This window comes from Danio rerio, chromosome 12 (assembly GCF_049306965.1).
Source record: "Danio rerio strain Tuebingen ecotype United States chromosome 12, GRCz12tu, whole genome shotgun sequence".
Classification (NCBI taxonomy): Eukaryota; Metazoa; Chordata; class Actinopteri; order Cypriniformes; family Danionidae; genus Danio; species Danio rerio.
Window position 1 is genome coordinate 37,629,933 of NC_133187.1, and position 26,516 is coordinate 37,656,448.

The 26,516-nt window shown below is 38.4% G+C and overlaps 1 protein-coding gene and 1 non-coding gene across 7 annotated transcripts in view; both read right to left on the bottom strand.

Moving 5' to 3' along the window:
• The window catches only part of aatkb (apoptosis-associated tyrosine kinase b), an 88,838-nt gene that overhangs the window by 2,823 nt on the left and 59,499 nt on the right, over positions 1 to 26,516 (bottom strand). For 2 of the 6 annotated variants that reach the window (XM_678332.11, XM_005156387.6), the window contains 11 exons: positions 23,198 to 23,339; positions 12,265 to 12,344; positions 11,416 to 11,534; positions 8,803 to 8,890; positions 6,922 to 7,055; positions 5,350 to 5,434; positions 5,044 to 5,165; positions 4,777 to 4,926; positions 985 to 4,438; positions 745 to 889; positions 449 to 658 (listed from right to left, as the gene is read on the bottom strand). In XM_678332.11, the coding sequence (XP_683424.7) occupies positions 449 to 658; positions 745 to 889; positions 985 to 4,438; positions 4,777 to 4,926; positions 5,044 to 5,165; positions 5,350 to 5,434; positions 6,922 to 7,055; positions 8,803 to 8,890; positions 11,416 to 11,534; positions 12,265 to 12,344; positions 23,198 to 23,339 (4,729 nt within the window). Of the gene's footprint in view, positions 1 to 448; positions 659 to 744; positions 890 to 984; positions 4,439 to 4,776; positions 4,927 to 5,043; positions 5,166 to 5,349; positions 5,435 to 6,921; positions 7,056 to 8,802; positions 8,891 to 11,415; positions 11,535 to 11,890; positions 12,345 to 14,732; positions 15,235 to 23,197; positions 23,340 to 26,516 lie in introns of those variants that run through there. The other 4 variants (XM_073918708.1, XM_073918709.1, XM_073918707.1 and 1 more) reach the window with 4 other exon arrangements.
• Positions 6,653 to 6,737, bottom strand: dre-mir-338-1 (microRNA 338-1). Its single transcript, NR_034207.1, has one exon. It is a non-coding gene; the product is annotated as a microRNA 338-1 (primary transcript).

Sequence of the window (26,516 nt, forward strand, 5' to 3'; positions counted from 1 at the left end):
ACACTCTTTCATTTTCACACACTCATACACTACGGCCAATCTTGTTTACCGATCTCACTTATTTCACATGTCTTTAGACTGTGGGGGAAACTGGAGCACCCGGAGGAAACCCATGCCAACATAGGGAGAACATGCAAACTCCACACACTAATGCCAACTGGCCCAGCCAGGACTCGAACTAACGACCTTCTTGCTGTGAGACAACAGTGCTAAACACTAAGCCACCATGCCACCCCTAAAAATATCTTGTTTTGTTTTAAAAAGAATAAAGGAACTCATAAAGGTTTGTAAACCCTAGAGATTGAGTAAATAGTGAGTAAATGTTATTTATTTTTTGAGTGAACTACCCCTTTAAGTACACCTAGTGTTGACCCCTTAATTTGTCCAAACGATCTAATTGTGTTCTCATTAATTGTAAGAACACTGCTTGAAAGCTGTGCCTTCTCACCTCCTGCAGAATCCATATCTGAATCTGAGACATGAGTGATAGAGAAACGGGATACGCTGGATGGAGAAACGGTAAAACGGGAGACCTGTGCCACAGGTTTAGGGCTAATGGACTCTAGGTTTTGCTTTTCAGTGTGGTCAGGAGGGGACCCCTTGGAAGATGTGGGAAGGGGCAACAATGGGAAATCATCTTCCCATTCAAATCCTGCACCTGAGATTATGGAGAAAGCAGGTTGTTAAATACTTGGTCTGATAGATACTTAGATGTAAATGACCAAATAAGAAAGAGACTCTTACTCTCTTCTGAGATGTTTCCATCCGACGAATCATCTGAGGCATTGACCTTTTCCTGTTGGTGCTGCGCTTTACCTTTTGCACTTGGTTTGCTTGATTCTCCACCCAAGGGAAAACTGTGATCTGCCAGCTCTCTGGTTGGACTTTCCTGGAGGGTATGACATGCAGTTTATTGATTACACTTACTGTAAACAAAAAAATTCAATATTTCATTGAAAATCATCTTAAATATCTAATAAATACCTGATCAAACAAATATACTGTGACATCATCGAAGAAGGACACAACCTTCTTTTTGCCCTCCGTTTCCTCAGACAGCAAAGATGTTGGCATCTTAAGAAGGCTTCTGAGCTTGTGCGCATCACTGCAGTCACTTATAATGATGGGCACGGTCAAGACCTCGTCCTCGCTTTCTTCACTCTGCTCTTGGATGCTGTATGTGCGCAGCTCCTCATCAGACTCATCGCTGTCCTCAGAGTCGCCATCTTCCTCATCTGCCTCCTCACCATCTGTGGGAGAAACCCGTCCTTCTAGCGGAGGGGGAGGAGAGCCAGATCGTGCGGAGATTCTTTTCCGTCCTTCTCCTTCACAGTCCTTACTCTTGGATTTTAGCTCCTCGTGTGTAGGAGAGTCATTCTTTTCTGCTGTTTCCTTTTGAGACTGTAGTTCCTCTTCGGACAAAATGGCACAGCTGACATCTTTGACTATGTCCTCTTCATTCTCATCAGTAAGTACCTCTGGATTGGGCTTGTTTACAAGATTGCCTTCAAAAGTAACTTGGTCATGAGACAGACTATCTTCACTTTCTACTTGTTTGAAAGATTCCTCTTGCTTTCCATCAGTACCAAGTTCTTCAGATGCTAAAAGTTCTGCAGAGAGATCTGAAACAACACCAATATTTTCATTATCTTCAAAACTACTTTTTATGGTAGAAACGTCTTTAAGAGGTGAGAGAGACATGCTACAGATTGTGCCACACACAGACAAACTTTCATCTGTCTTTGATGGAAGGTTTGAGATTGAATGATCAGACAGTTCAGGGATTTTTTCACTCTCCTTTGTAGATGGCATAAGATATTCATCTACATCTGTCTCCTTTTGTGGAGGAAGTTGTTCCTCTTTATATATAATTTCCCCTGGTCTGTCTTTCTGATCTTCAAGTTCATTGATGTCCTCTTCGCTTTCTTTATCTTTGCCAGCATCATAATCAGAAAAGTAGGCAGAATCTCTGTATGGTGTTTTATCACTCAGTGCTTTCAGCTCTCCATCACTGCTCTCAGATGCTGTCAAGGCCACTGCAGTATAAAAATCACCCTCAAGTTTCTCACATTCTGTTGTTGTAATCTCTTGGTCTTCACTGACAAAACTTGTCCCAGATGTTACCTTTCCCAAAGGTTGAATGAAAGTCTTGGAATCTTGTACCTCATGAGGTTCCTTTAAGACAAACTCTGGAGATTCATTGTTTTCTGTGTCATAGCCACTATCTACAGTCTTAGGAGAGCTTGATGGATGGATGGAGGCCGGACTGAGAGTCTCACTGGAACATGCAGTAGACGGTATGTCAATAGAGTCCATGGAGTCTGGAGTACCAACTTGTTTTTGTAATGACTTGAATGCTGGACTGGGGTAGTCAACAGTTTCCACTTCAATTGCAAAATCACCAAAAATGCCTGAGGTTACGTCAGTGATGTCATCATCGCTGCAGTCATCTATCTCAACCAGGCTGATACTAGAGTGTCCACGGTCCATACCACTGTCTGCAGTCTTACTCAGCTCAGACTCTGGTTCTGGTTTGGATAATTCTGCTGGGGATATTTCCAACTGTGGGTATATGGCGATAATTTCAGTTTTTGGATCTGCTGTAGATATATCTTGATGCAATGTTTTTTCTTGTTTTAAGTTTGTTTCTCCTACTGCAATATCCACAAATTGCTCCGAGATGTCAAACTGTTTAGCTCCTTCTCTTGATGCTTCTATTTTGGAGATTATATGTCCAGCAGATAAAGGTAGATGTTGGTCTCTGTTGGGCAAGGTCATGGTTTTCCCTGGAATACAGTCAATCATGAAGCAGTTCCTCACAAGTGTTCCTGTTAAAGGGTCTACAAAATGTGAACTGCTCAAAGCTTGACAACATGGCACAGGGTATACTTCAGCCTCTCTAGGTTCGTGGCACATATGGATGTATGAGTTGCACTCAGGTGAAGGGTTTGAAGGTACATGTCTTCCATGTACCAAGCAAGTATTGCTTTTAATCGGTGCCTCCAAGTAGTCAACAGGTTTGGTCATATGGTATGACAGGGTCTGCTGCTCTGGCCATGTATCCTCAATATCAGTCATTGGCATAGTGTAGTGGAAGTCTGCATATGAATCCTGGATACAAGACCCCTGCCTCTGACGCAAGGTCCTTGGGTTTGTATTTGGTGGATTGCTGGCAGACCAGCTTCTTCCTCGCCTCTCCACAAAGATGTCTTCCTCTTCATCAGACTCGGTGTCATCTCGACCTACAAATACAGCACCACCTGATGCTATGTCAGTACAAACAGAGTGGCTACCTGGCATAGTCTTCCTCAAAGAACCCATCATATCATAGTATCCACCCGTTACATTCTTTCCTATAATGGAGCCTTGAATGCTCTCCAAATAAGGATCAGCATAGCCTTGTGGAGGACTTCCAAGTGATGGTGAGATGCCTAAAGGGTCCTCCAGTTCCCCAAGTGCTTGTCTCAGACTTCGAGAGCCCCAGCTTTCTTGTAGAGTTTCTGTTGAGTCTCGTATCATATAGCGGCCCATAACCTTAGGAGGTGATGGTTCAAAGTAATAACCTCCATCCCTGTCTTTGTATGAGACATAGTGGCCTGATTCCCATGCTCTAAGGGGGCTACCGTGGCCCAAAAGAGGCTCCATAGTTAAAGACATAGCAGGGCTGGAGTCGGAATCATAAGCACCACTTTTGTGAACTTCAGCTGACCAGTAAATGTCTGGTTTAGCCTCAGGGGGACAGTTCATACACTCACCAGAGTCTCCACTACCAGTTAAAAAGCTTCCATTACTGCCCCCAAACTCTGGGCTGTAAGCACACATGGTAAAGTTCATATCAATATTGCTTTGTACTGGCTCCTCAATGCGAATATAGTACTCGTTGCTCACTGATGGACTATGAGCACTTAGCACAGGCACCACACCAGGGGTGTGTAATTGTTTGGGCTCATAATATGAAGGAGAAACCCCTAGGGCAAGTCCATCAACAGCACATCCCCCCACTATTCCTCCTGGAGGATAGTAGACCTCCTGACAATGAGGATTGCCTTGACCCAAAGTGCCTGTTGTGGATGAGGAATGATAGTGCTGCTCAGCACGTGCCTGCTCCCATTTGTACTCAAAGTTGAGGCCATGACTAGTTTCAGTAACCGTTAAGATGTCATCTCCAGACTCTGAATGGTAGCCATCTCCACTGGGAAACTGCTCCAGCAGGGGGAACGACGAAGTGGTGGATGACATTGGCATATCAATTGCAAGTGCTCCAGCTCCATGAAGATTAGCTTGGCTTGTGTTTGGTCTCATGGAGTTCCAGCGTCTCTCAAAGTCTTCCTCTGCCTCACTGGCTCCTTTGGCACATAAGTAACTAAGCAAAAGATGAACTTCTTCTGCATTGGGCCTTTGGTCAGGCTGAAGCCAACAAAACTGCATTACTTCATACCTGATGACAAAAACACATACCCTTTTAGTGCAAATGCGACAAAAATATACTATAAATAAAAGTGAAATATTATGTCTTTTTTGATCTGTCTGTTTTGCACTGTAAATCCTCCATTATATAAAAGAAATTTGAAGTATTTGAATTTCCAGCTAAATGTAATGAATAAGAGCCAAATATGGAAAAAGTGCAATTTTTAATGTGTTTAAGGGCACAGACTTCACAGAAGAGAGGGGTGAAGATTAAAAAGCTCTACTGAAGCAAAAAGTCAAGGCTCTAACTCTAAGTAATGGTTAATGAAATGTGTAAGAAGAGCTATATAAAGTTTATTAGACACCCACCAGCGGTCAGCAAGTGGGTACTTAAGAATAGGCTTGGACAGCTTCAATTGCTGATCCTTCACAGCATAACTGAGAACCTGTCGGTCTGAATAATGGCGGTACGGCTGATTCCCTAACTCAAACAGCTCCCAGATGGTTACACCAAGTGACCTTAAAAACAGAGAGGAACATAGAACTCTGGTAAATAACAGCAATTAATGCATTTATATTCAACAATAAAAATGATTTATTCTTCCTAAACTGCCTAACTACTCTAAATACACTGACCAGATGTTGCTTTCCTTGGTTTGGTCCACTACCAGCAAATTACCATGAACCTCATCCACCAGTTCAGGGGCAATCCAGCGTAAAGGTACCCAGGTCTGGTCTGATGTCACAAAGTAGTCATCCTGGAAAAAAAAAAAAAAACATGAAGAGAGGGGGCTATGGTTAATGTTAATAAAATATACAAACTATGAAAGTATCTATGAAACTATGAAAATCTGAAAGTCATGCTTACATGTTAGTATTATTCGTATAATGGACTTTGTTATTGATAAAGTAATAAAAAAGTATAGATTAAAGTGTACATGCCTTGTACTTGTTGTGTGATAGTCCATAGTCTCCGATCTTAACTTTTATGTCTGATGTTAGCAGGCAGTTTCTTAAAGCCAGATCCCTGCAGAAAATCAGAGCCATATGAAATAATTAACCAATAAATGAAAAGTACCTTCTACAAATAGAACATGGTCTAAAATACATTATGTATGGAAGATAGCTTAAACTTAACTGGATGTTATTAATTTGGAATACTGCAAAATATACGTTCACTGGCCACTTTATTAGGTACACCTTACTAGTACCAGGTTGGACCCCCTTTTGCCTTCAGAACTGCTTTAATCCTTCGTGGCATAGATTCAACAAGGTACTGTAAACATTCCTCTAAGATTTTGGTCCATATTGACATGATAGCATCATGCAGTTAAGCAGATTTGTCGGCTGCACATCCATGATGCCAATCTTCCATTTCACCACATCCCACAGGATAGGATTTAAGAAAGATTTAAGAAACCAGTCTGAAATGATTCATGCTTAATGACATGGGGCGTTATCCTGCTGGAAGTAGCCATCAGAAGATGGGTACACTGTGGTCATAAAGGGATGGACCTGGTCAGCAACTATACTCAGGTAGACTGTTGCATTCACACAATGCTACTAATGAGCCTAAAGTGTGCCAATAAAATATTCCCCACACCATTACACCAGCCTGAATCAGTAATACAAGGCAGGATGGATCCATGTTTTCATGTTGTTGACGTAAAATTCTGACCCTACCATCTGAATGTCGCAGCAGGAATTGAGACTCATCAGACCAGGCAACGTTTTTTCAATCTTCTATTGACCATAACGAACTGCAGCCTCAGTTTCCTGTTCTTAACTGACAGGAGTGGCACCCGGTGTGGTCTTCTGCTGCTGTAGCCCATCTGCCTCAAGGTTTGACATGTTGTGCGTTCAGAGATGCTCTTCTGCATAACTCAGTTGTAACAAGTGGTTATTTGAGTTACTGTTGCTTTTTATCAGCTGGATTTAACAACCGTGCCACATTTAAAGTCACTTAAATCAGCTTTCTTTCTTTCCGTTGCTCGATTTGAACAGCAGATCGTCTTGACTATGTCTACATGCCTAAATGTATTAAGTTGCTGCCGTTAACAAGCAGTTGGACAGCTGTACCTAATAAAGTGGCCAGTAAGTGTACATGGGTACAAAAATGCAGTATGAATTGAATAATATTTTATGAACTGATTTTTACTTTTCAAAATTAATTCCCTTGTCTTCATGAACCCGTTCAAAGTACTGTATCTTGGCAAGGACATGTTGAAGTAGCTGGAAGATGTGTGGTGACCTCCGGCAACAAAATCACTGATGCTGGAGTGGAAGAAAAACACTCAGGCAGCATCAGGAGATTGTTGCAGGGAGAAACCTTGAGACAGAAAATCGGCAATGCACATATTCACAATCATAAGCTTCATACTTATCATTTCAATCTGATTGCAGGCTTCCAGTATTGTTTTCGAGAATGAAAATAAAGACTGTGGTCATTTGTCCTAGAATTCAAACATGTTTTACATTAAAACCGAATGATTAAGTATGAAAGTGATGACTGACCTATGGGTGAAGTTGTTTTTGTGAAGGTGCAGCAGGCCTGAAGTGATTTCGCATGCCATCCTCTGAAGCAGTAAAGGGTCAGGGATCAAGGAATCGGCAGTCCGGCAGCTGCACAGGTAACCTTTAACATCACCCTGTCAACACAGAAAACAGAAAGCACATGCTGAAATGCAAAGGATGCTATAAATTCTAATCAACATGCATAGACATCAAAAGACTGTGCTGTCAGTCTGATTTGCTTCAGATTGCCACTGGGGGGAGATATTTAGCAAGACATTATGAGGGCAGCAGCTTTTTGATGTTGTTGCTAAGGGTGTTCTGTTAAAAAATATACTGCAGCACATGTGATCTGGGTAGACAATAACATGAGACGAATGATCTAACAAGAAGAAGCCTAAAATGTGACCTATATATGGTAACATGAAAACTACATATATGACATATTTGACTATCACCTATATCAAATTTCATATATGCAGCATACTATACTTCAAAATATTGCAAAAATGCCAGCTTACATATATATCAAAAGTAAATCAACCATTGGAATTACAAATATGTAAATATATGTTCAATCATAGAGTCATTTATATACGGTTGAAGTCAGAAATATTAGACCCCCTGAATTATTTTTTCAACACATTTCTAAACATAAGACTTTTAATAACTATATATATATATAATAGTCCTGCTCACACTCATTCTTATACTGTAATAGCAAAAGTTGTAAAAAATTCTCTCTCTCTCTATATATATATATATACTGTATACACACACACACACACACACACACACACACACACACACACACACACACACACACACACACACACACACACACAATATATGAGTGACATGTTCTGAGTAAAAGCAACCCAAAATGTAATGTATTATTCAACTAAATCCTAACCTTGACCATCTTCTCAGTGCGGGAGTTCACAAAGACTGTCCAAGAAAAACAACCCAAGTTGTGGGAAATCAAGATAAATAGAAATGCAAAACATACTATCTTCTCTGATATTTAAATAGCTGTTTATTGCTAAAGTAAGTTCATCTGTCAAATAAAATTCTTAGTTCAATGTGGATTTTCAATCTAGTTAAGAAAATTCACAAATACCCCTTTTCTAGACACGTTTCATGTTTTATTGATGTGTACTTTTCAAAACCTTGCACTTGAATGTTTTTTCAGGGTGAGCAGTAGGGAACTTTCTCGCCAATAAGAGTTACATGAACATGCAGTCATGCACAAAGATTTCTGTTCAATTATTCATTCAATTTCAACAAACTCTATCTTATAACACTTGGAACTTATACCACATTGGATGGGACCATTCTTTGGTATTTTTGCATCTTATTAAAAAGCCTAATGTTGTTTGATATTACGGTGGCTCAGTGGTTAGCACTGTCGCCTCACAGCAAAAAGGTCACCGATTCGATTCCCAGCTGAGCCTGTAGGCATTTTAACCGTGAAAAAGTGAATTGAGTAAAAAAAAAAAAGTGTGCGTGTGTGAATGCAGAAGCGTATGGGTGTTTCTCAGAACTGGGTTGCAGCTGGAAGGGCATCCGCTGCATAAAACACAAGTCGAAACAGTTGGCGGTTCATTCCGCTGTGACAATGAATATATGAATGTTTGATTTTACAGCATATAATTATAAACAAGCGTAAGCAGGATATTTTAAAAAAATCTTCTTTTGTGGAACTGAATTGAATTGGTTTCAAAAATGGACATACAGCATTAGCCCATCACTAGACAGAGTAAACGATGACGTAATTTTCAGCTTTGAGAGAGCTGTCTTTAAGGTTTAGAGGTTTTAGAAGGGAAAAACACACAAGGGGGATAAAACATAAAATAAAGTGAAAAACAGAGCTATTAGACTAACCAGTGGGCAGAACTCCATGACCACCAAGTAGGGTGTGACCTCTGTGCACTGAGCGAGGCATTGCACTAGAGCTGGATGCTGGAGAGATCTGCAGAAAGAGTTTTAGAACATACATCACAATCATATGCTACATTTCATTTAAAGAGATTGTTGAGCAATAAATTAAATTCCTGTCCGAACTTACTCTCACTCTCATGTTGCTCCAAACCTAAATTACCCATTTTTTTCAATTATTATTTACTTTAATCTATGCGTTTTTATTTTAGTTTTTAATTAAATTCACTTTTAGTATTTGCTCAAGACAATGAGAGTCAGCAATTGTTTTTAAAGCCCTTTGACTTTAATTGTGTGAAACATTCAATAAAAAACAACATATGATAATACACATATGGTCTTTTAGTCTACAACTGGTGTTTTGGTTGTCAAGTTCTCATGCATGCCAATAGACTGAACATGTAACGCACATACAAAGTCACTTTTTTCCCCATAAAAATCCCATTTTTGTTGTTTACACACACTCAATGATAAGTTTAAAGTTTATGTACACACCTCAAAACAGATGTGTACATAAATAGTTAATGTGCATGAAACATTTTTAGTTTTTAGTTTAAAACTTGTCATGTAAATGCCCTCTAAATGATCACAGACTGTGCAGTTTTGAGTGATCCGTCCATTTAATCTCCTACAAAGGGCTAATTTCAAAGTCTGCATGACCTGGAAGTTACTGAGACTTTTATATTAGTATGTTGATGTACTTCCAACTGAAACCGAATATTGAGCAGGGAGCAGGGCTTTCTTTTGCACATCAATCCCTCATATCAAACTAATGGTACACTGAAAAGAAAAGATTCATTGGATTTACTTTTTTTTTTAAGGTAAGTGGCTGCAAACAATTTATATTGGCTGAATGTAAACAAACAAATTAATTTATACATTACTAACTAAAGTTCATTTGTTTAAATCCTTAGAAAAAACTTTCAGCCCATACAAATAGTTTGCTATGACTTACCTTAAATCCAATGAATGATTTGTTTTAGTGTAAGGGTATTAATATGCAGTTGCTAGGGAAGCCCTCAAATTTATGTCAACAGATGGACCACCACTCCAAACACAAAAGCAAATGGTCAGATTAAAGATTATCAAAACAAATAAATATTTTTAGCGAGTTAACTTGCACAGAATAATTATTCACCTTAAGAATAACAATGTGAGCTTGCAAAATAAACATTTTAAATATTGACTAGCAGTTTGTCCTATCATTTCAATAACCACACCTTATTTAGCTTGTTTCTTTCTTGCTAAACAAACTAAATGGGGTATATGCACACAGTTTAGTCATTTTCAGCCAAAGCGCCATTACAAAATCACCACGTTTAAGAACTGATTTCTTTAGTGATTTTCAGTGCCTGATTGATATATGAAATAAACTGGGTCATGGAGGATTGTATTAAATTCCACTTTTCTGCATCATGTCTTTACAATATTCAAATGTTCACTACCTGACAAAAGTCTTGTCACCAATCCAAGTTTTAGGAACAACAAATAATATTTTGACCTCTAGTTGATCATTTGGTATCAGAAGTGGCTTATATAAAAGGCAAAGTCCTCTAGATTACGCTTATTTTACCGAAATAAAAACATATCATGCCTTGATATTTAAAGATTTAATTAGGACAGTAAGGTCTGACTTCGCTTAGACGAAAATCTTGTCACTTGCATCCATACAGCTCAGCAATGACTCAAATCACTTCTGAATAAAGTCATCTGGAATGGCAATGTAAGCGTTCTTGCAGGACTCCTAGAGTTTTGATTCTTTGGATTCATCTTCAATGCCTCCTCCATCTTACCCCAGACATGCTCAATAATGTTCATTCTGGGGACTGGGCTGGCCAATCCTGGAGCACCTTGACCTTCTTTGCTTTCAGGAACTTTGATGTGGAGGCTGAAGTATGAGAAGGAGCGCTATCCTGCTGAAGAATCTCTCCTGTGGTTTGTAATGTAATAGGCAGCACAAATGTTTTGATACCTCAGTCTGTTGATCTTGCCATCCACTCTGCAGATCTCTCACACACCCCCATACACCCCCAACCTCAAACAATGATTGTTCCTTCACCAAACTTTACTGATTTCTGTGAGAATCTTGGGTCCATGTGGGTTCTAATAGGTCTTCTGCAGTATTTGTAATGATTGGGATGCAGTTCAACTGATGATTCATCAGAAAATCTTACCTTCTACCACTTTTCCAAATGATCAACTAGAAGTCAAGTTATTATTTGTTGCTCTTACAACTGGGATCAATGACAAGACTTTTGTCAAGTAGTGTATTTTACCTCAGTATATTAAATGGAGCTTCTGTGCTAGCCTGCTGTTATACTGATGGCGCTTGCGTTTACACAGCCTTTCATCTCATTTCACACTCGAACAACTAAATGAATGCTTCAGTCTATTTAACTGATTGTATTTTTAATACACTACAACATCGATGCTGTAAAAGAAACTTTATGACATTGAAAATAGAAACATAAACCTTTAACCAGATGTTTATCGTTGGCTGAAAACACCAGCTGTGCATATACCCCATTAATATACAGTAGAAATAAAATGGAGGATTACCGATAAGGCCGTGCCTCCTCCAGGAAATGCATCTGGTCCTGCACACTGGCACTGGCCTTCAGTTCCTTCACCACCACCTGGGTACTGCTGAGACCAGAGTGAACCTCCCCCAACAACACCTGTGGACGGCACCCGCCGACACACATATACACAAAACACACACAGACACACAGGGGAAAGACAACACAAACACACAAACAGGTGTGAACAGAGGGAAAATGGACAACACACACAAACACAATTATGGACAGAGTGACACAGACAGACAGACAGACACAAATAAATACAGACAAGAAGAAAATGGACACACGGGAAGAAAGAAAGGAAATGGAAGACAGATATTCCACACAAATAAGGATCAAAAGAAGTCCAGGAATCATGCTCAAATGGAAACGCAGACAGACCAAACAACACAAAACCAGATGGGACATTGGTAAACATGCAGCCACAGAGACACACATACAGATGGACATACCCATTCAATGGGAAGTTGGGGTAATTGGGGAAGTGTGTGTGTTTATGTATGTGTGTTACAAAAGACAAAGAAGTAGAGAGAAAGAAAGAGAGAATGAGAATGAAAGAGGCTCAGTTATTCCTGTGAAATTTTAAACTGCTTCACTGCTACATAGAAATATCATCAAATTCTCTGAGGGAACAGTCAAGACACCGGCCCAACATCAAAGCACAGACGAGGAGCTGGTAATGTAGCGTGGACGATATTTTCACATCCTCGGGACTAAACTATAGAGCTAAACCTTTGATCCACTGCAGTACAGTACATGCTTAGGGCATTGATGTCTGCGAGGTGCACATATAAAACAAATAAAACAACAAACTGACTAGATTTACCTTGCCAAACCAGCCATTTCCAATCTCCTTAATGTAGAGCAAACTCTGGCGGCCAAGATCGGTGGATCTCAGGAGCTGGACTGAAAGACCATTATCAGCAAGAAAAGACAGAGACAGAACAAGACAGTAATTAGTTAATGGGCCAAACAGAAGATCTGCCACTCAGAGTCTAGAACATTTAGATAGAAAACATAAATAAAGAACAGAACATACTATAAATGAAGGAATGAATTCGATTTTTAGGTACAGTACAAGATGGTCTTTGATTCATTCTCAAACTTTGAGACAATTCTGCTGTCATCAAGACTTTACTGGATGTAAAAAAAAAAATAATAATAATTGAAAACTGTCATTATTGACTTCCAATCCAAATTAAAACTCTGCCATTTCTTAATCCTATATATGCTGAGTTCAATGCAGCCTCTAAGTGCCATCTGAAATTATTATTTTCGTAGCCTCCTATATTTATGTTCAGTTATTTCACTATTTTTAGGGGTGACACGGTAGTTAGCATTGTCACCTCACAGCAAGAAGGTCACTGGTTTGAGTCCCAGCAGGGCCAGTTGGCATTTCTGTGTGGAGTTTGCATGTTCTCCCCATGTTCGTGTGGGTTTTCTCTAGGTGCTCCGATTCCCCCCACAGTCCAAAGACATGCGGTACAGGTGAATCGAATAGACTAAATTGGCCGTAGTGTATGAGTGTGTGAATGAGTGTGTATGGGGGTTTCCCAGAACTGGGATGCAAATAAAAGATGTGGTAAAACAAATGCTGGATAAGTAGGCGGTCCATTCCGCTGTGGTGACTCCTGATGAATAAAGGAACTAAGTCGAAGAAACATTTATGAATATTTTACTTTAAAGGCAATGAAACAACCTATTCATCACCATAAACGTGAAATTACTAACACAGGAGCCTGAGAAAAATTATAATTTTAGCAGACGATTTACTTAAATACAAGATACATAATATAAATAGATGATTTATGACATATTTCCTGGATTTAATATATGATATTGAAATTAATTTATAATCAAATCAAATCAAAGTGTATTAAAAAAGTAGCACAAAGCCAACACACAAAGAACATTTGTAAATAGTATACTGCCTTTGTTTTTGTTAAGTAAAACTAATAAATAATATCGAAATTAAGATATATAATATGTATTTAAATGTAAGAAGAATATCTTGAAAACACTTAAAGATTGATTACAGTAATTCCTCGATAATTCACGGTTCACTTTTCATGGCCTCGCAATTTCGTGGATTTTTTTCCTGCAATTTGACATGTTTTTTTGTCCTCCAGCACACTGTTCTGTGTTCTGTGTCTTGATTAGCGCATTGTGTTCTGCTTCCTGACTGGCTGTAGACCATTGTCAATCAATCTTCTCCGTGACAAGTCTCCTGTACAGTGTGTAATGCGTTCAGCTATTTTCATCTTCGAGCACTAGCAGTGTGACTCTGAAGTGCCGGACTGTAAGTTTGCAAGTTTTCTCCCTACAATGCAAATGAAACGTTCTGCACTGTCAAAGGCAACTCCAATAGCACCCAAAGGACAGAGGAAGATGCTAACCATTGCACGAAACAATGAACTACTGGACATGCAAAAGGAAGGTAGAAGTTTTGCGGCTGTAGGGCACCATTACGGAATAAATAAATGAAGATCGAATGGTTTTGATTTTTGGTTTCATTCTATAATACTGGACTTAGTTTTCTACTAAAGTTTGAACTTTGAGAGAATTTAAAAAGAGAGAAAAATGTAAATGTTAATGTCTGTCTGAGAAAGGTGTAAAAAGTGTGTACAACATCTATAACAATTGTAAAAAATAAAGCAGGCTACTTGGCAGATTTTGCCTATTGCGGGTTATTTTTTTAGAACGTAACTCCCTGGAATAACAAGTGACCAATAAAAAGACTAAAATCACTACTGATAAACACTATAATACCATCAAAAAGTGATGATTGATGATGGTTCAAACTACTTATTTAAAATAAGCTGAAACAACAAAATTCCTCAACTTTTTTTGGTGGGACAACTTAATTGTTTTATGTTCAATCCACTTTAATTAGTAAAAAAAAAAATCATAAGCTAACATAAATCCGTTATGTTGTCCCAGCACAAATCAGAAAGCCAGCATTTTTGCATATTTTACACACAGGAGCCTGAGAAAAATTATAATTTTAGAAGGCGATTTGCTTACATACAAGATTTTTTTTTTTAAAGATTTTGCATCTGAACATTGATTTTCATTTTGTTTGTAAGCTTTCTCACAATTCTGACTTTACATTTCTCAAGTAAAACTGCATTTTTAAAGTTAAAATAAACAGAATTCTGAGAATTCACTGTACAAATGCAGACTTTTTTAGTTTACATGTCACAGTTTAGATTATAAATCCTCTGAATAGAAAATAAATATGTTTTCTACCATGGGAGATAAAGTCAAAATTGTGATATAAAAAGTCATAATTACCTTTTTTTCTAGCTCTGGCAGAAATGGACTTCCATAAAGCGCAAAAAAGCAGAATTGTGCTCAAAATGTTTGGATTTCTTTGGTTAGATCCATTGCAAAGTCAAAAAGCAAAAAAACACAAACAAATAAAAATATAAATCAATCAAAAAGTACAACAAAGCAAAATCAAAACAACATTAGCTTAACTGTTACAACATCACACACCCTTAGTGCACAATTGAGCTTAACAAAAATAGCATCAAGATTTTCCTCCGACAAGAAAATCATCCTCCAAATATTCTCTCCAAAAGGCAGTGAGTGATCTCCTCTGCAAGAGTGATGTAAAATGGTACAAAGTAAAACTCAAGAGTCTGTCTAAAGTGTTCAAAATCTCCCTGTGATCTATCAAACCGCTTGAAAGGCATTTTTTCTTTCTCAGAGAAGACAGGGAATGGATCAGTCTGCTGCAGTAGGGACCGATTTTGAAGAGTGATTTTCTGTTTCGCTCAACCTCTCGTCTGTCAGATCCCTGCATATCTCTATCATCTTAAAAAGCCGTAACAGTGCCTTTCTCTCTTTCTCTCATCTTATCGTGCCCACAAACAGACAGTTTATTGTAAGAGTGCATGACATACTGTCTTGCTCCCTGTCCTCTTTTTTTTTATGCAGCAGCCATATTTTACGCCCATGTGGTGCTGTAGAGGCTGTTCATTCTGTCTGCCCCCTTTTAGAGAGCCTTCGCTGGGGAGAAATGGAGAATTGGGCTCTTTGTCATGTCGGCGGTGCTGCTTGGTACCACTGAGAGGATGGAAACACTAAAGCTATTATTCTTGAGGTTTCCAGCATGAGATATGGGAAAGCAAATGGCTGGTAAGCGAATCAGAAATGTTTGATGTGGGTACGGATAGGAAAAAACAAATCAGAATAATTATTACATCACGATAGAGTTGCAAACCGCTGTATATGATATATGACATATTGCCAGTATTAACTGTAATATACGTACACTGGCCACTTTATTAGGTACGCTTTACTAGTACCTGCCAGGTTGAACCCACTTTTGCCTTTAGAACTGCTTTAATCATTCGTAGCATAGATTCAGCAAGGTACTGGAAATATTCCTCTGAGATTTTGGTCCATATTGACATGATAGCATCACACAGTTGCTGCAGATATGTGGGTTGCATATTCATGATGCAAATTCCCCCTTCCATCACATACCAAAGGTCCTCTATTGGATTTGAGTACAGTGAACTCATTGTCATGGTCAAGAAACCTGAGATGATTCGTGCTTTATGACATGGCGCACTATCCTGCTAGAAGTAGCCATCAGAAGATGGGTACACTGTGGTACGGGGATGGACATGGTCAGCAACAATACTCAGGTAGGCTGTGGCGTTGACATGATGCTCAATTGGTACTAATGGGTCCAAAGTGTGCCAAAAAAATATCCCCCACACCATTACACCACCACCAGCAGCTTGAACAGTTGATACAAGGCAGGATGGGTCCATGCTTTCTTGTTATTGATGCCAAATTCTGACTCTACCATCCAAATGCTGCAGCAGAAATCAAGACTCATCAGACCAGGCAATGTCTTTCCAAATGTCTATTGTCCAATTTTGGTGAGCCTGTGTGAGTTGTAGCCTCAGTTTCCTGTTCTTAGCTGATAGGTGAGGCACCGTAACCCATCTGGCTCAAGGTTGGACATGTTGTGTGTTCAGAGATGCTCTTCTGCATACCTCAGTTGTAACGAGGAGTTATTTGAGTTACTGTTGCATTTCTATCAGCTTGAATCAGTCTGGCTATTCTCCTCTGACCTCTGGCACCAACAAGACGTTTGCGCCCACAGAACTAACGCTCAATGGATATTTTCTTTTTTTCAGACCATTCTCTGTAAATCCTAGAGATGGTTGTGTGTGAAAATCCCAGTAGATCAGCAGTTTCTGAAATACTCAGACCAGCCCATCTGTCACCAACAAATATGCCATGTTTAAAGTCATTTAAATCACCTCTTTTCCATTCGGTTTGAACAGCAGCAGATCGTCTTGATCATCTCCACATGCCTAAATGCATTGAGTTGCTGACATGTAATCGCCTGATTAGAAATGTGCGTTAATGAGCAGTTGGACAGGTGTACCTAATAAAGTGGCCGGTGAGTGTGTATGAGGGTGTATATGAGTGTGTATGATAACATAATAAAACAGCACAGAAGTCAAACCCAAGGAACATTTATATACTGTCTTCGTTATTGTTAAGTAAAACTAATAAAAATATCGAAATTAAGATAATAGAAGCAAATCTTAAAAACAAAAAAAGTTATATTTTTGAGATAGCTCAACAACACTAAAAGTTAAGACAATTCATTTTCAGATGAATGAAAACTTAATCTAGAAATAGTGTTAAATTAAAAGACAAATTAAAATTACCACCAATAAACACTATAACAGTGAATATAATCAAAATCATGGAATATCAAGGATGCCCAATCTGTATGTTTTGGAGTATGGCAGCTGGTTTCTGGATGGTTTATATATTGCGGATATTCGTTGATCCTAGCTGGTAGACCTTCCTGGATTAGCAGCCAACCAGCTGTCAGATTGTCATGCTAGCTTATGGTCATCGAACTAGTTTTTGAACATGTTCTGTAAGATTTGGACCAATTTACTGTATTATCAGATTATGGCAGGTCAACTAGAAGCAAGCTACAATAGTCTAAAACCCAGCTATCAGCAGGTTAGCATTAGCTCTTTCATTTACACTAGAAATGAAAACTAAAATGTAGCTTTTATGTCAATCCAGGTCTAGACATATATTTTTGTCACTTACAGAATTGACGGCTGCATTTCACAACCAAATTCACTGTCAAAAAAATTCACTGCTTACAATGTCATTACAAATACTAACTGCTAAAAGCTAATCAGGATGTACAGTAGCTGTTGCAGTTTCTTTTGTGTAGCCATAAAACACCAAAACTGCTGTTACATCAACCCCGTATTTTATTCATTAATTTCTGTGCATCACACACACAAACACAAAGTTTTGGTGGTTTATCAAGATTCTCCATTGGCGTAATATATTTTTATAGTATAACGAATGCTTATTTTTATTGCCTTACCCTAACCCTACCCCTAAACCCAACACTCACAGAAAACCTGTGGCAAATTTTGAATCTCAAAAGACATCATTAATAGCATTTTGACTTACAAGGACACTGGTCCTTGTGAACCACCTCAACATTGTAATATCTGGGTCATACTAAAGACTATTTAATACACAAGACATGTCACTTATGTCGGTTTAAATGGAGAAAAGTGTAACGGTCAGTATGGTGAATGAAGCCCTGTTTTCTAGAACAGGAGCCAATCATCAATCATGGGAACCATGCGTGAGTTTCGGTTTCTACAGATTTTGTGTGATTCTAACCTTTAGAAATTAAACTAAAAAGACAAATGTTGTTTAATCTTACTGGTGATTCCTAATATGAAATTTAATTGTAAGCTTGGCAAACAATTTTGTAGAATTTGATGTTTTGCCACCGATAAATTACTTGCCTTAAAGCAGGGGTCTCAAATTGCCGGCCCATAGGATATTTACGGCCCACCCTGCTCCTTCCTCCGGCACGCAACTGACGTCAAAAATATAACAAGATACGACCCGCCAAAACATATATTTTTGAACCCATCATTGTTGTGCAGTCGCGTCTAGCCACTTGTGGTTTTGACCCGCCACCTACTGGACATTTAAAGTTCTGCATTCAGATTAGTTTTACTTTCATTTTCTCTCAATGTACAGTCGAGAGTAACATGTATGTTTTAATTTTGTGGCTGATTTAAACGTTGAAAAATATGCCCATAAGTGCTCTATTTTTTACTAAAGCTCTATTTTTGTAAATATTCAAGGTTTTTTTTTTAATTATTATCAGTTTTATATCACTTGTATTTTGTTGTACAAAAACTTCTTTATGACTTACACGTTATGCTGTTAGTGTAACAAATATGATAATTTTGATAATATTCGATAATATGATTATATTCAATAGCAATATATTTTGATAATATTCTCATTCAATAGATTTTCCTCATATACTTATTAAGATTTGCATAAAAACTATGTACATTCATAAAATTGTCCTGCTAGTTGAATTGAACTTACTAAAGTAAATATGTACATCCTTTTCCCCTCTTGTTGTAGCTTTACAAAAAAGAAAGACATTGAGAAGAACAATTGCCAGTAAAGTCACATAAGCTACCCAAACTGCTTTCTGCTGTTCTTACTGGGACAATACAATCGGTTTGGACAGAATAATAATTATTATTCCTATTATTTGTAGTATTTTAATAGCAATTTAAACTACCCCTTCAATATGTACAACAGGAAACAAAATGCTTGAGTTGTGACTGCATATACTCTGTGGAAGAATGACTGAGTGTGTGTCTAACGCTCGATCATACACACAACCACAGATATATTTCAGCAGCTGATGTGTGACACGATAACCGTGCTGATTTGCATTAGCACTGATGACAGGTAATGCTTGAAATATAAACGTCATGTCTGTTGTCCTAAGATGCATCAATGATGACAGGTTTCCACATTTTATTTTTGTGCTTGATTGTTAAAACGGCCCTTCTTTGAATTGTCATGCACCAAAAATGGCCCCCCGCCAATTTAAGTTCGAGAACCCTGCCTTAAAGGGACTTTGGCCATGCCCATGTCATTATGCAAATGTGTCCTCATTACCACTAGTGCACGCACACACACACACAAACCACCACTATAACTGCACCTCCCACAAAATCTTAGCATTGAAAACTCATGAACAAAACAAGACTGAATTGAAAAACACAGACCTCCGCCAACAGCACGACAACAGCATCAACAAAAATCCTATCACATATCAGAATTCACTCATCATGTATTTGAATGTCTGGTTGACTGCCTGGCTTGGTCATTAGCGCAGTGTTGGTCAGTGACACTGACACGCAGGCCAGATGGCTGCTGGGAATGCGATCGCTGGGAGAAATAATGGAGAGAAACCATTCCACTCCAACCAAAGACAATTATCATACATTATCAAACAGGGTGAAATGTGTTTACCGCTGCCATGCACCTCTTGCTTTATTCATCAGTATACTTTCCTCAGCAATGCAAATCAGTTTGAATAATATTTCCGTCATGCATTTTAATGAAGTGAGTGTGATAAACGAGGGTGTGTGCATGTTACATACAAAGTGATGTGATCTTTTGAGTATTTTGCACGCTCAAATGTGTGTCTGTGTGAGGGTGTGTTTATGAGCACAGCTGTGTAGGGGCGGACACTGCACACCAGAGTGCAATGCATGATCTGTTTGGCTGAAAGCACTCAAATCGCATGATAAACACTACAATTAGCTTCTTCATTTGTCTAGCTGACGTCCCAGGAGAAGAAAGACAGGTCTGATTGCAGACAGATGCTAACGGTGTCACAGTGACTGAGACCTGCACTTCCTGGCAAGACCTTTGTATATATTACATCAACCTCATCCTTAAGGAGTGACATCATTCCAGCCACTCCTTAAAAAAACAAAAAAAAAACAGGCCCGTTTATGGTTCTTCCAGATGGGCTTATAAACCTCTACCATGAGCAAATCGTACTGGGATTAATAAATGTTAATATATGTCAAAATATTGCATCTATTATTCAGTTAAAGTGCTAATGAAATGCTAGAGCGAAGTTTCTGTGAGTGATGTGTGAGCTGGATCTGGATAACCACAGCCTCTTAGCCTGTTGACCTTGACTAATCGCACCACATTAGCTGCTAGCTTCACAGTCAGCGTATAATCAAATGAGTAGTTGTTGTGGGAAAGAGAGAGACCGAGAGTATCCATGAATCTCAGACTGTACACATCGTTTCTCGGATTCCTCAGATTCCAAGCCATACTTATGTAGGCCGGCTGAGGCGGCATTACGCAACAGGCAGATGTTTGTGTGGATTGAGACGGACCAAGAGAGAGAAAGACGGTAAACAATAGACTAATAAAAAAAAAAAACAATGCTTGGGAGCAAAATGGTTTGGGTTTTAAATTGGTAAATGCGAAAATGTTGGTGGGGTAACAAAAATAAAGTTAATTAGCAAAATATTCTACACAAACATGTTTTAATATGTAAGAATGCTTTAAACTCTTTAGAGTCAATGTAAATAAAGTTAATCTTAAATTTGGCACCACGGTGGCACAGTGGGTAGCGCTGTCGCCCCACAGCAAGAAGGTCGGTGGTTTGAGCCTCGACTGGTTTGAGTTGGCAATTGTGTTTGCATGTTCTCCCCATGTTCACTTGGGTTTTCTCTGGGTGCTCCGGTTTCCCCCACAGTCCAAAGACAAGTGCTATAAGTGAATCGAGTAAGCTAAACTGTCCGTAGTGTATGTTTGTGAATGAGAGTGAGTGGGTTTTTCCCAGTGATGGGTTGCAGCTGGAAGGGCATCCACTGTGTAAAACATATGCTGGATAAGTTGGTGGTTCATTCCACTGTGGCGACCCCAAATAAAAAAGTGACGAAGCCGAAAAGAAAACAAATGAATATCAATGTCAAAAAAATGAAAATAAAAAAGTATAATATGGTGTCACGGTGGCGCAGTGAGGTCGCTAGTTTAAGCTCCTGCTGGAATAGTTGGCATTTCTGTGTGGAGTTTGCATGTTCTCCCCATGTTGGTGTGGGTTTCCTCTGGGTGCTCCGGTTTCCCCCACAAGTCCAAAGACATGCGGTACAGGTGAATTGGGTAAGCTAAATTTTCTGTAGTGTATGTGTGTTTGTCCTGGTCCTCCAGGTTAGGGGTTGAGTGTTGGGCTAATGACCCACCTCGTAAAAATTAGATGTTGCAAAACACTAATATGGTGCGGCTAAATATCAACTTTGATTTAAACGGCTAAAGTACTTATAAAGCATAATATCTTATAATTTCTTTAGCACTTTCATTGATGTAGATTTCTTTAACAGCATCAGTCCTTATAATAACAAACAAAAATGATTCAGTTTTAACCTTTTTTTTTCTTGGGGTGGGGGAAAATATCAATACGCCATAGTGTCGCGTCATATTTTATATATATTTTTGGTTAAATTTTGAATTCAATTACTTTACACTCCACTAGAGTAGATGTTGGTGAGTTTTCCTTTTAGTTAGTGGTGTCATAGTAAAATATATAGGGTAGCATCACTTATGCAATATTTAATACAGCTTTTTATTAAAGTGTTGGTCTTTTTTCTGCTTGACAATCTAAGTTATTTGCAGTACAGAAGTATAACTAAAATGAGATACACAAACTAAGAAATGTTTCTGTTTAGTTAAAATAGAAAAAAAGGAAATTAGGTTAGAAGAAGTTGGCAAAATTTACATTTGGAAATATAATCTGTCTCTAAAAAAAAAAGAAAAAAAAAGTTGGAAAATGATAGTAAATGGCAATATATTGTTTTTCCCAGTACAGGGTTGCGGCTTGAAGCAAATCCTCTGCATAAAATATATGCTGGATAAGTTGGCGGTTCATTCCTCTTTGGCAACCCCTATTATGATAATATCATATCATGGGGACTCTCACCCCTTTTGTTTACATAATGTCACATGCACGTCATGATTTTGCAAAGTATGATGGGATCCTGGATTGACATGTTGATCCTTCAACGTAATTTTTGTTTGAAAATGTAATCCATACCTATTCCCTACCCCTAAACCCAACAATAACTGTAAAGTATTCCCAAAATCAGAGGGTAATAATAGTTGGATAACAATCATATAGAAGTCCATTAACATAAACGGTAATTGCATCCCTTAATTCTGATTGGCTGATTAGAATGTTGTTCCAGGATCAACATAGATGTTAACCCAGAAACATGTCCTACTTGGTGATATCAGGTTTTTGTTTTAAATGTGGGAATATCTATGCTCTAATGGTCACAAGTGTAGATTTCTGAAAGCAAATGAGGGTGAAATATTAAAAGTTCAATCAAAACATAGGGATGCACATGAATATCAATGCAATCAATTACCTAAAAAAAAGTCATTTGCAGCGCGTATAATTCCTGCTGTAGGGTGTGGCTAATTTAGTTCAATAAACAGTAAGGTCGGTTGTTTAACTTTGCACAGCTCCAATGGCCATCATCACTAGCATCTGGTCTGCTTTGTGAAGGTCCAGAGCAGGGCAAGGTTGTGGGAGAGTGTCTACCCCATGAGGGAAAAGTGGAGGAGGAAGCAGGGCGTTGGTCTCCTCTGGATTTTACACTGGAGATCTTGTGGGTTGGAAGCAGGACTGAACACATTAACAATATCCGCTGGAAGAAGAAAAAATCTATCCAGAGAATGTGAATCTCGTATGGGAGTTGCATAAGTGAGGTCAGAGCGGATTCAGGACTGGGAGGAAATCCTTCACACCCTCGCACTTTCTTAAATGCTATGGCATCTGGTCCTGCTCATACAGAAAGCTTCTTTTTAATAATCACGAGACATAGACCCACCTGATCGGCCAGGTTGCTTTGCGACAGGCAGCGAGACCTCGGTGAGAGGCAGGATGTAGACGTCAGGACCGCTGTGAGATGCAGGAGATGCCGGGGTGGACATGTCCGCTGGATATTCCTCTCCCTCTGCATTCTCAAACTCCTGTGGTTACAATAAAACACAGAGAGGTCAGAGGATAAGTAGCAGAACAGTTTAAGTCCAAACCCTAAGTGGGTGAATTCCATGATAAAAAAAAAGTCTAGCACACAAAAAAGTGTAACTGCAGTAGTACTGAAGTGATCCTACTAATGTAGTAAAACTACTGCAATAGTACTAAAGTGATACTAGTACTATAATGCAGTAAAACCATTGCAGGGGTACTGAAGTACTACAGCTATTGTAATGCAGTACTGCTACTGCAATACAACTAATGTACTACTACAGTACAACTGCCATACCGCTAATGCAATACAACTAAAATACTATTACAATACAACTGCAGTACAACTGCTACCTTTCCTGCTCAGTAGACAAGGGTTTCCAAATGAGGTTTCAGTACTTTAATTGTACTGCTGAAGTACTACCACAGTATATCGTATTGCACTTTTCCGAACTACAGAAATACATCTCCAATACTGCAATACATAATAAAACTAAAGTGCACCTTTAATACTTATGTACATAAGTGCAATAGATTATATAACATATCACTATAGCCCCTCTCAGTTTATGTAATGTTACTTCAGTTGTCCTGCACATTTTACTGCTGTTGAACCTATTGCATTGTAGTTGAACTGTGTTTATACCTCATTATGCTGCAATTTTGCAGTTGCATTGAATATTATATTATATTATATTATATTATATTATATTATATTATATTATATTATATTATATTATATTATATTATATTATATTATATTATATTATATTATGGCGACGCAGTGGCGCAGTAGGTAGTGCTGTCGCCTCACAGCAAGAAGATCGCTAGGTCGCTGTTTCAAACCTTGGCTAACTTGGCCTTCTTTGTGGAGTTTGCATGTTCTGCCTGCGTTCACATGGGTTTCCTCCGGGTGATGTGGTTTCCCCCACAGTCCAAAGACATGCGGTACAGGTGAATAGGTTACGCTAAATTGTCCGTGATGTATGAGTATGTGTGTGTGTGTTTGTGTGTGTGGATGTTTCCCAGAGATGGGTTGTGGCTGGAAAGGCATCTGCTGCGTAAAAATGTGTTGGATAAGTTGGCGGTTGATTCCGCTGTGGCGACCTCAAATTAATAATGGGACTAAGCCGACAAGAAAATGAATGAATGTTATATTATATTATATTATATTATATTATATTATATTATATTATATTATATTATATTATATTATATTATATTATATTATATTATATTATATTATATTATATTATCCTTGTATATAGGCTACTGCTGCTGTTGTACTGTTCAGTTCACTGCAGTTATTTTTTATTATTCGATTTTGCAAAAAAACCCAAAGAAAAACCTCTCAAAATTCTAATTAGAAAATGACTTGAATCCAAAAACATCCCTGAAAAGAGTACTAAATATTCTTGGAAGATGTTGAAGAACAAACCCCTTGGAACAGAAGTGCAGTACATTTTTTTACCACACCATTGGCATATTAGACTACAGCAGCAAATGTGCTATAAAGACAGAGTTTACTTGTTTTTACTGCAGTTTAGAGCAACTTATAATGCTGTTGAACTTTATTTTACTATATTTAAACTGTGTTTATACTTCATTGTATTGCAATATTGCAATTGTATTTAATTTTACTGCAGTTATAGTTCTCTATACTGCTGTTGTACTGCAGTTATACTGCAGTTTTACTTCAGTTTACTGCAGTTATTTTTTGTAAGGGACAAATTGGGGTAATAGTTTAAAATGTACATACAGTAGAAATAATTTCCATAACAATAAATGTACAAGTGTTTGTATGTTTGTGTGTGTTTTGTGACTTGATAATCAAAATACATAAATAAATAAATAAATAATAACAAGCAGACAGATCTTTAAATTCAAAAGAAACATCTGTGGCTGCTTTAATGAATGAGCATTTAACCTGATTATTTAAACAGAGCTAATATAAAAGACTTTTTAATGCTTACTGGAACAAATGGCAATTTATTAAACAGTCCATTAAAGAGCATGTCATTGTAATCAGATAAATAAAGCACCATCAGATTAATCTCAAGAGCTTTAAACTCGTATTGTACACCGTGTTCCAGTGCGCTTTTCATCTCCACATGGATATGGTGAAACTACAAAGAGAGATGAGACAGTGCTAAGAAAAGACAAGACAGACAAAGACGAGATTTGGCAGCAGTCGGAAATCGGAAATGCTCCTCCAGATGCAAGCAAATTTTCTGTGAACGCAAGTGCGGAGATACAGGGTCAGAGAAATGGAAAACAGTGACCCAGAGGGGTCGCGCACACTTAAAAGCACAAGCTAATGGACATTAATATACACACAAACACTCAAGTTCCCCAAGAGCCCTCGTGGTCCACATCTTCACACGACCCACACGACTGCCATATGACCCAGCTTCTGATCTGTTCAGCGCTACTGAACACTACTTTCATACAGACAGTGCTGGGATTTCCATGTGGACACGCTGCCGTCCTGACTAAAGACCTTCAATAATTTGACGCCTGAAACCATATTGTTAAGCTTAAGTCACAGGATAAACATTCCTGCCAGCTGAGTCACACTGCATTTTTACTCACATCAGGCTAATAATCAGAAACATCTCTGCACTATTAAATGCTTGGATGAAGAAGCATGGGGTTTAAGCCAGTTTACTGTCCTTTCCAAAAATTTCACATAATGCATTTCGTATTTAGACATTATTTTAGGGACAAGCCAATACATCCACCCTAAAACAGTTTGGCAATCCAGAAATCATTTTTGACAAAATTTTATTTATTAATTTTAGAAATAACTCAGCAAAGACCTTCACAAAAATCTTGCTTAATGTAAGTAAATAAAAATATATTCATTTTTTGTTAGACACTATATGGTAAGTTGTAAATCGTGACAGCATGCACAAATATATAATTATAAATTACACAATAGTTATGAAGGCCTCTGCGGGTCGGCGCAATAGCCTAGGGGTTAGTGCGCCAACATGTGGTGCAGTAGCACATCAGGGTGTCGCGAGTTCGAATCCCGGCTCGAGGACATTTCCCTACCCTACCCCCTCTCTCTCCCACTTCACCTTTGTCTCAATACTGTCCTATCAAAAAAAAGGCCAAAAATAAATAAATAAAAGATTATGCAGAAAAATTCCCATGCAAATTTTCCATGTTTTCCA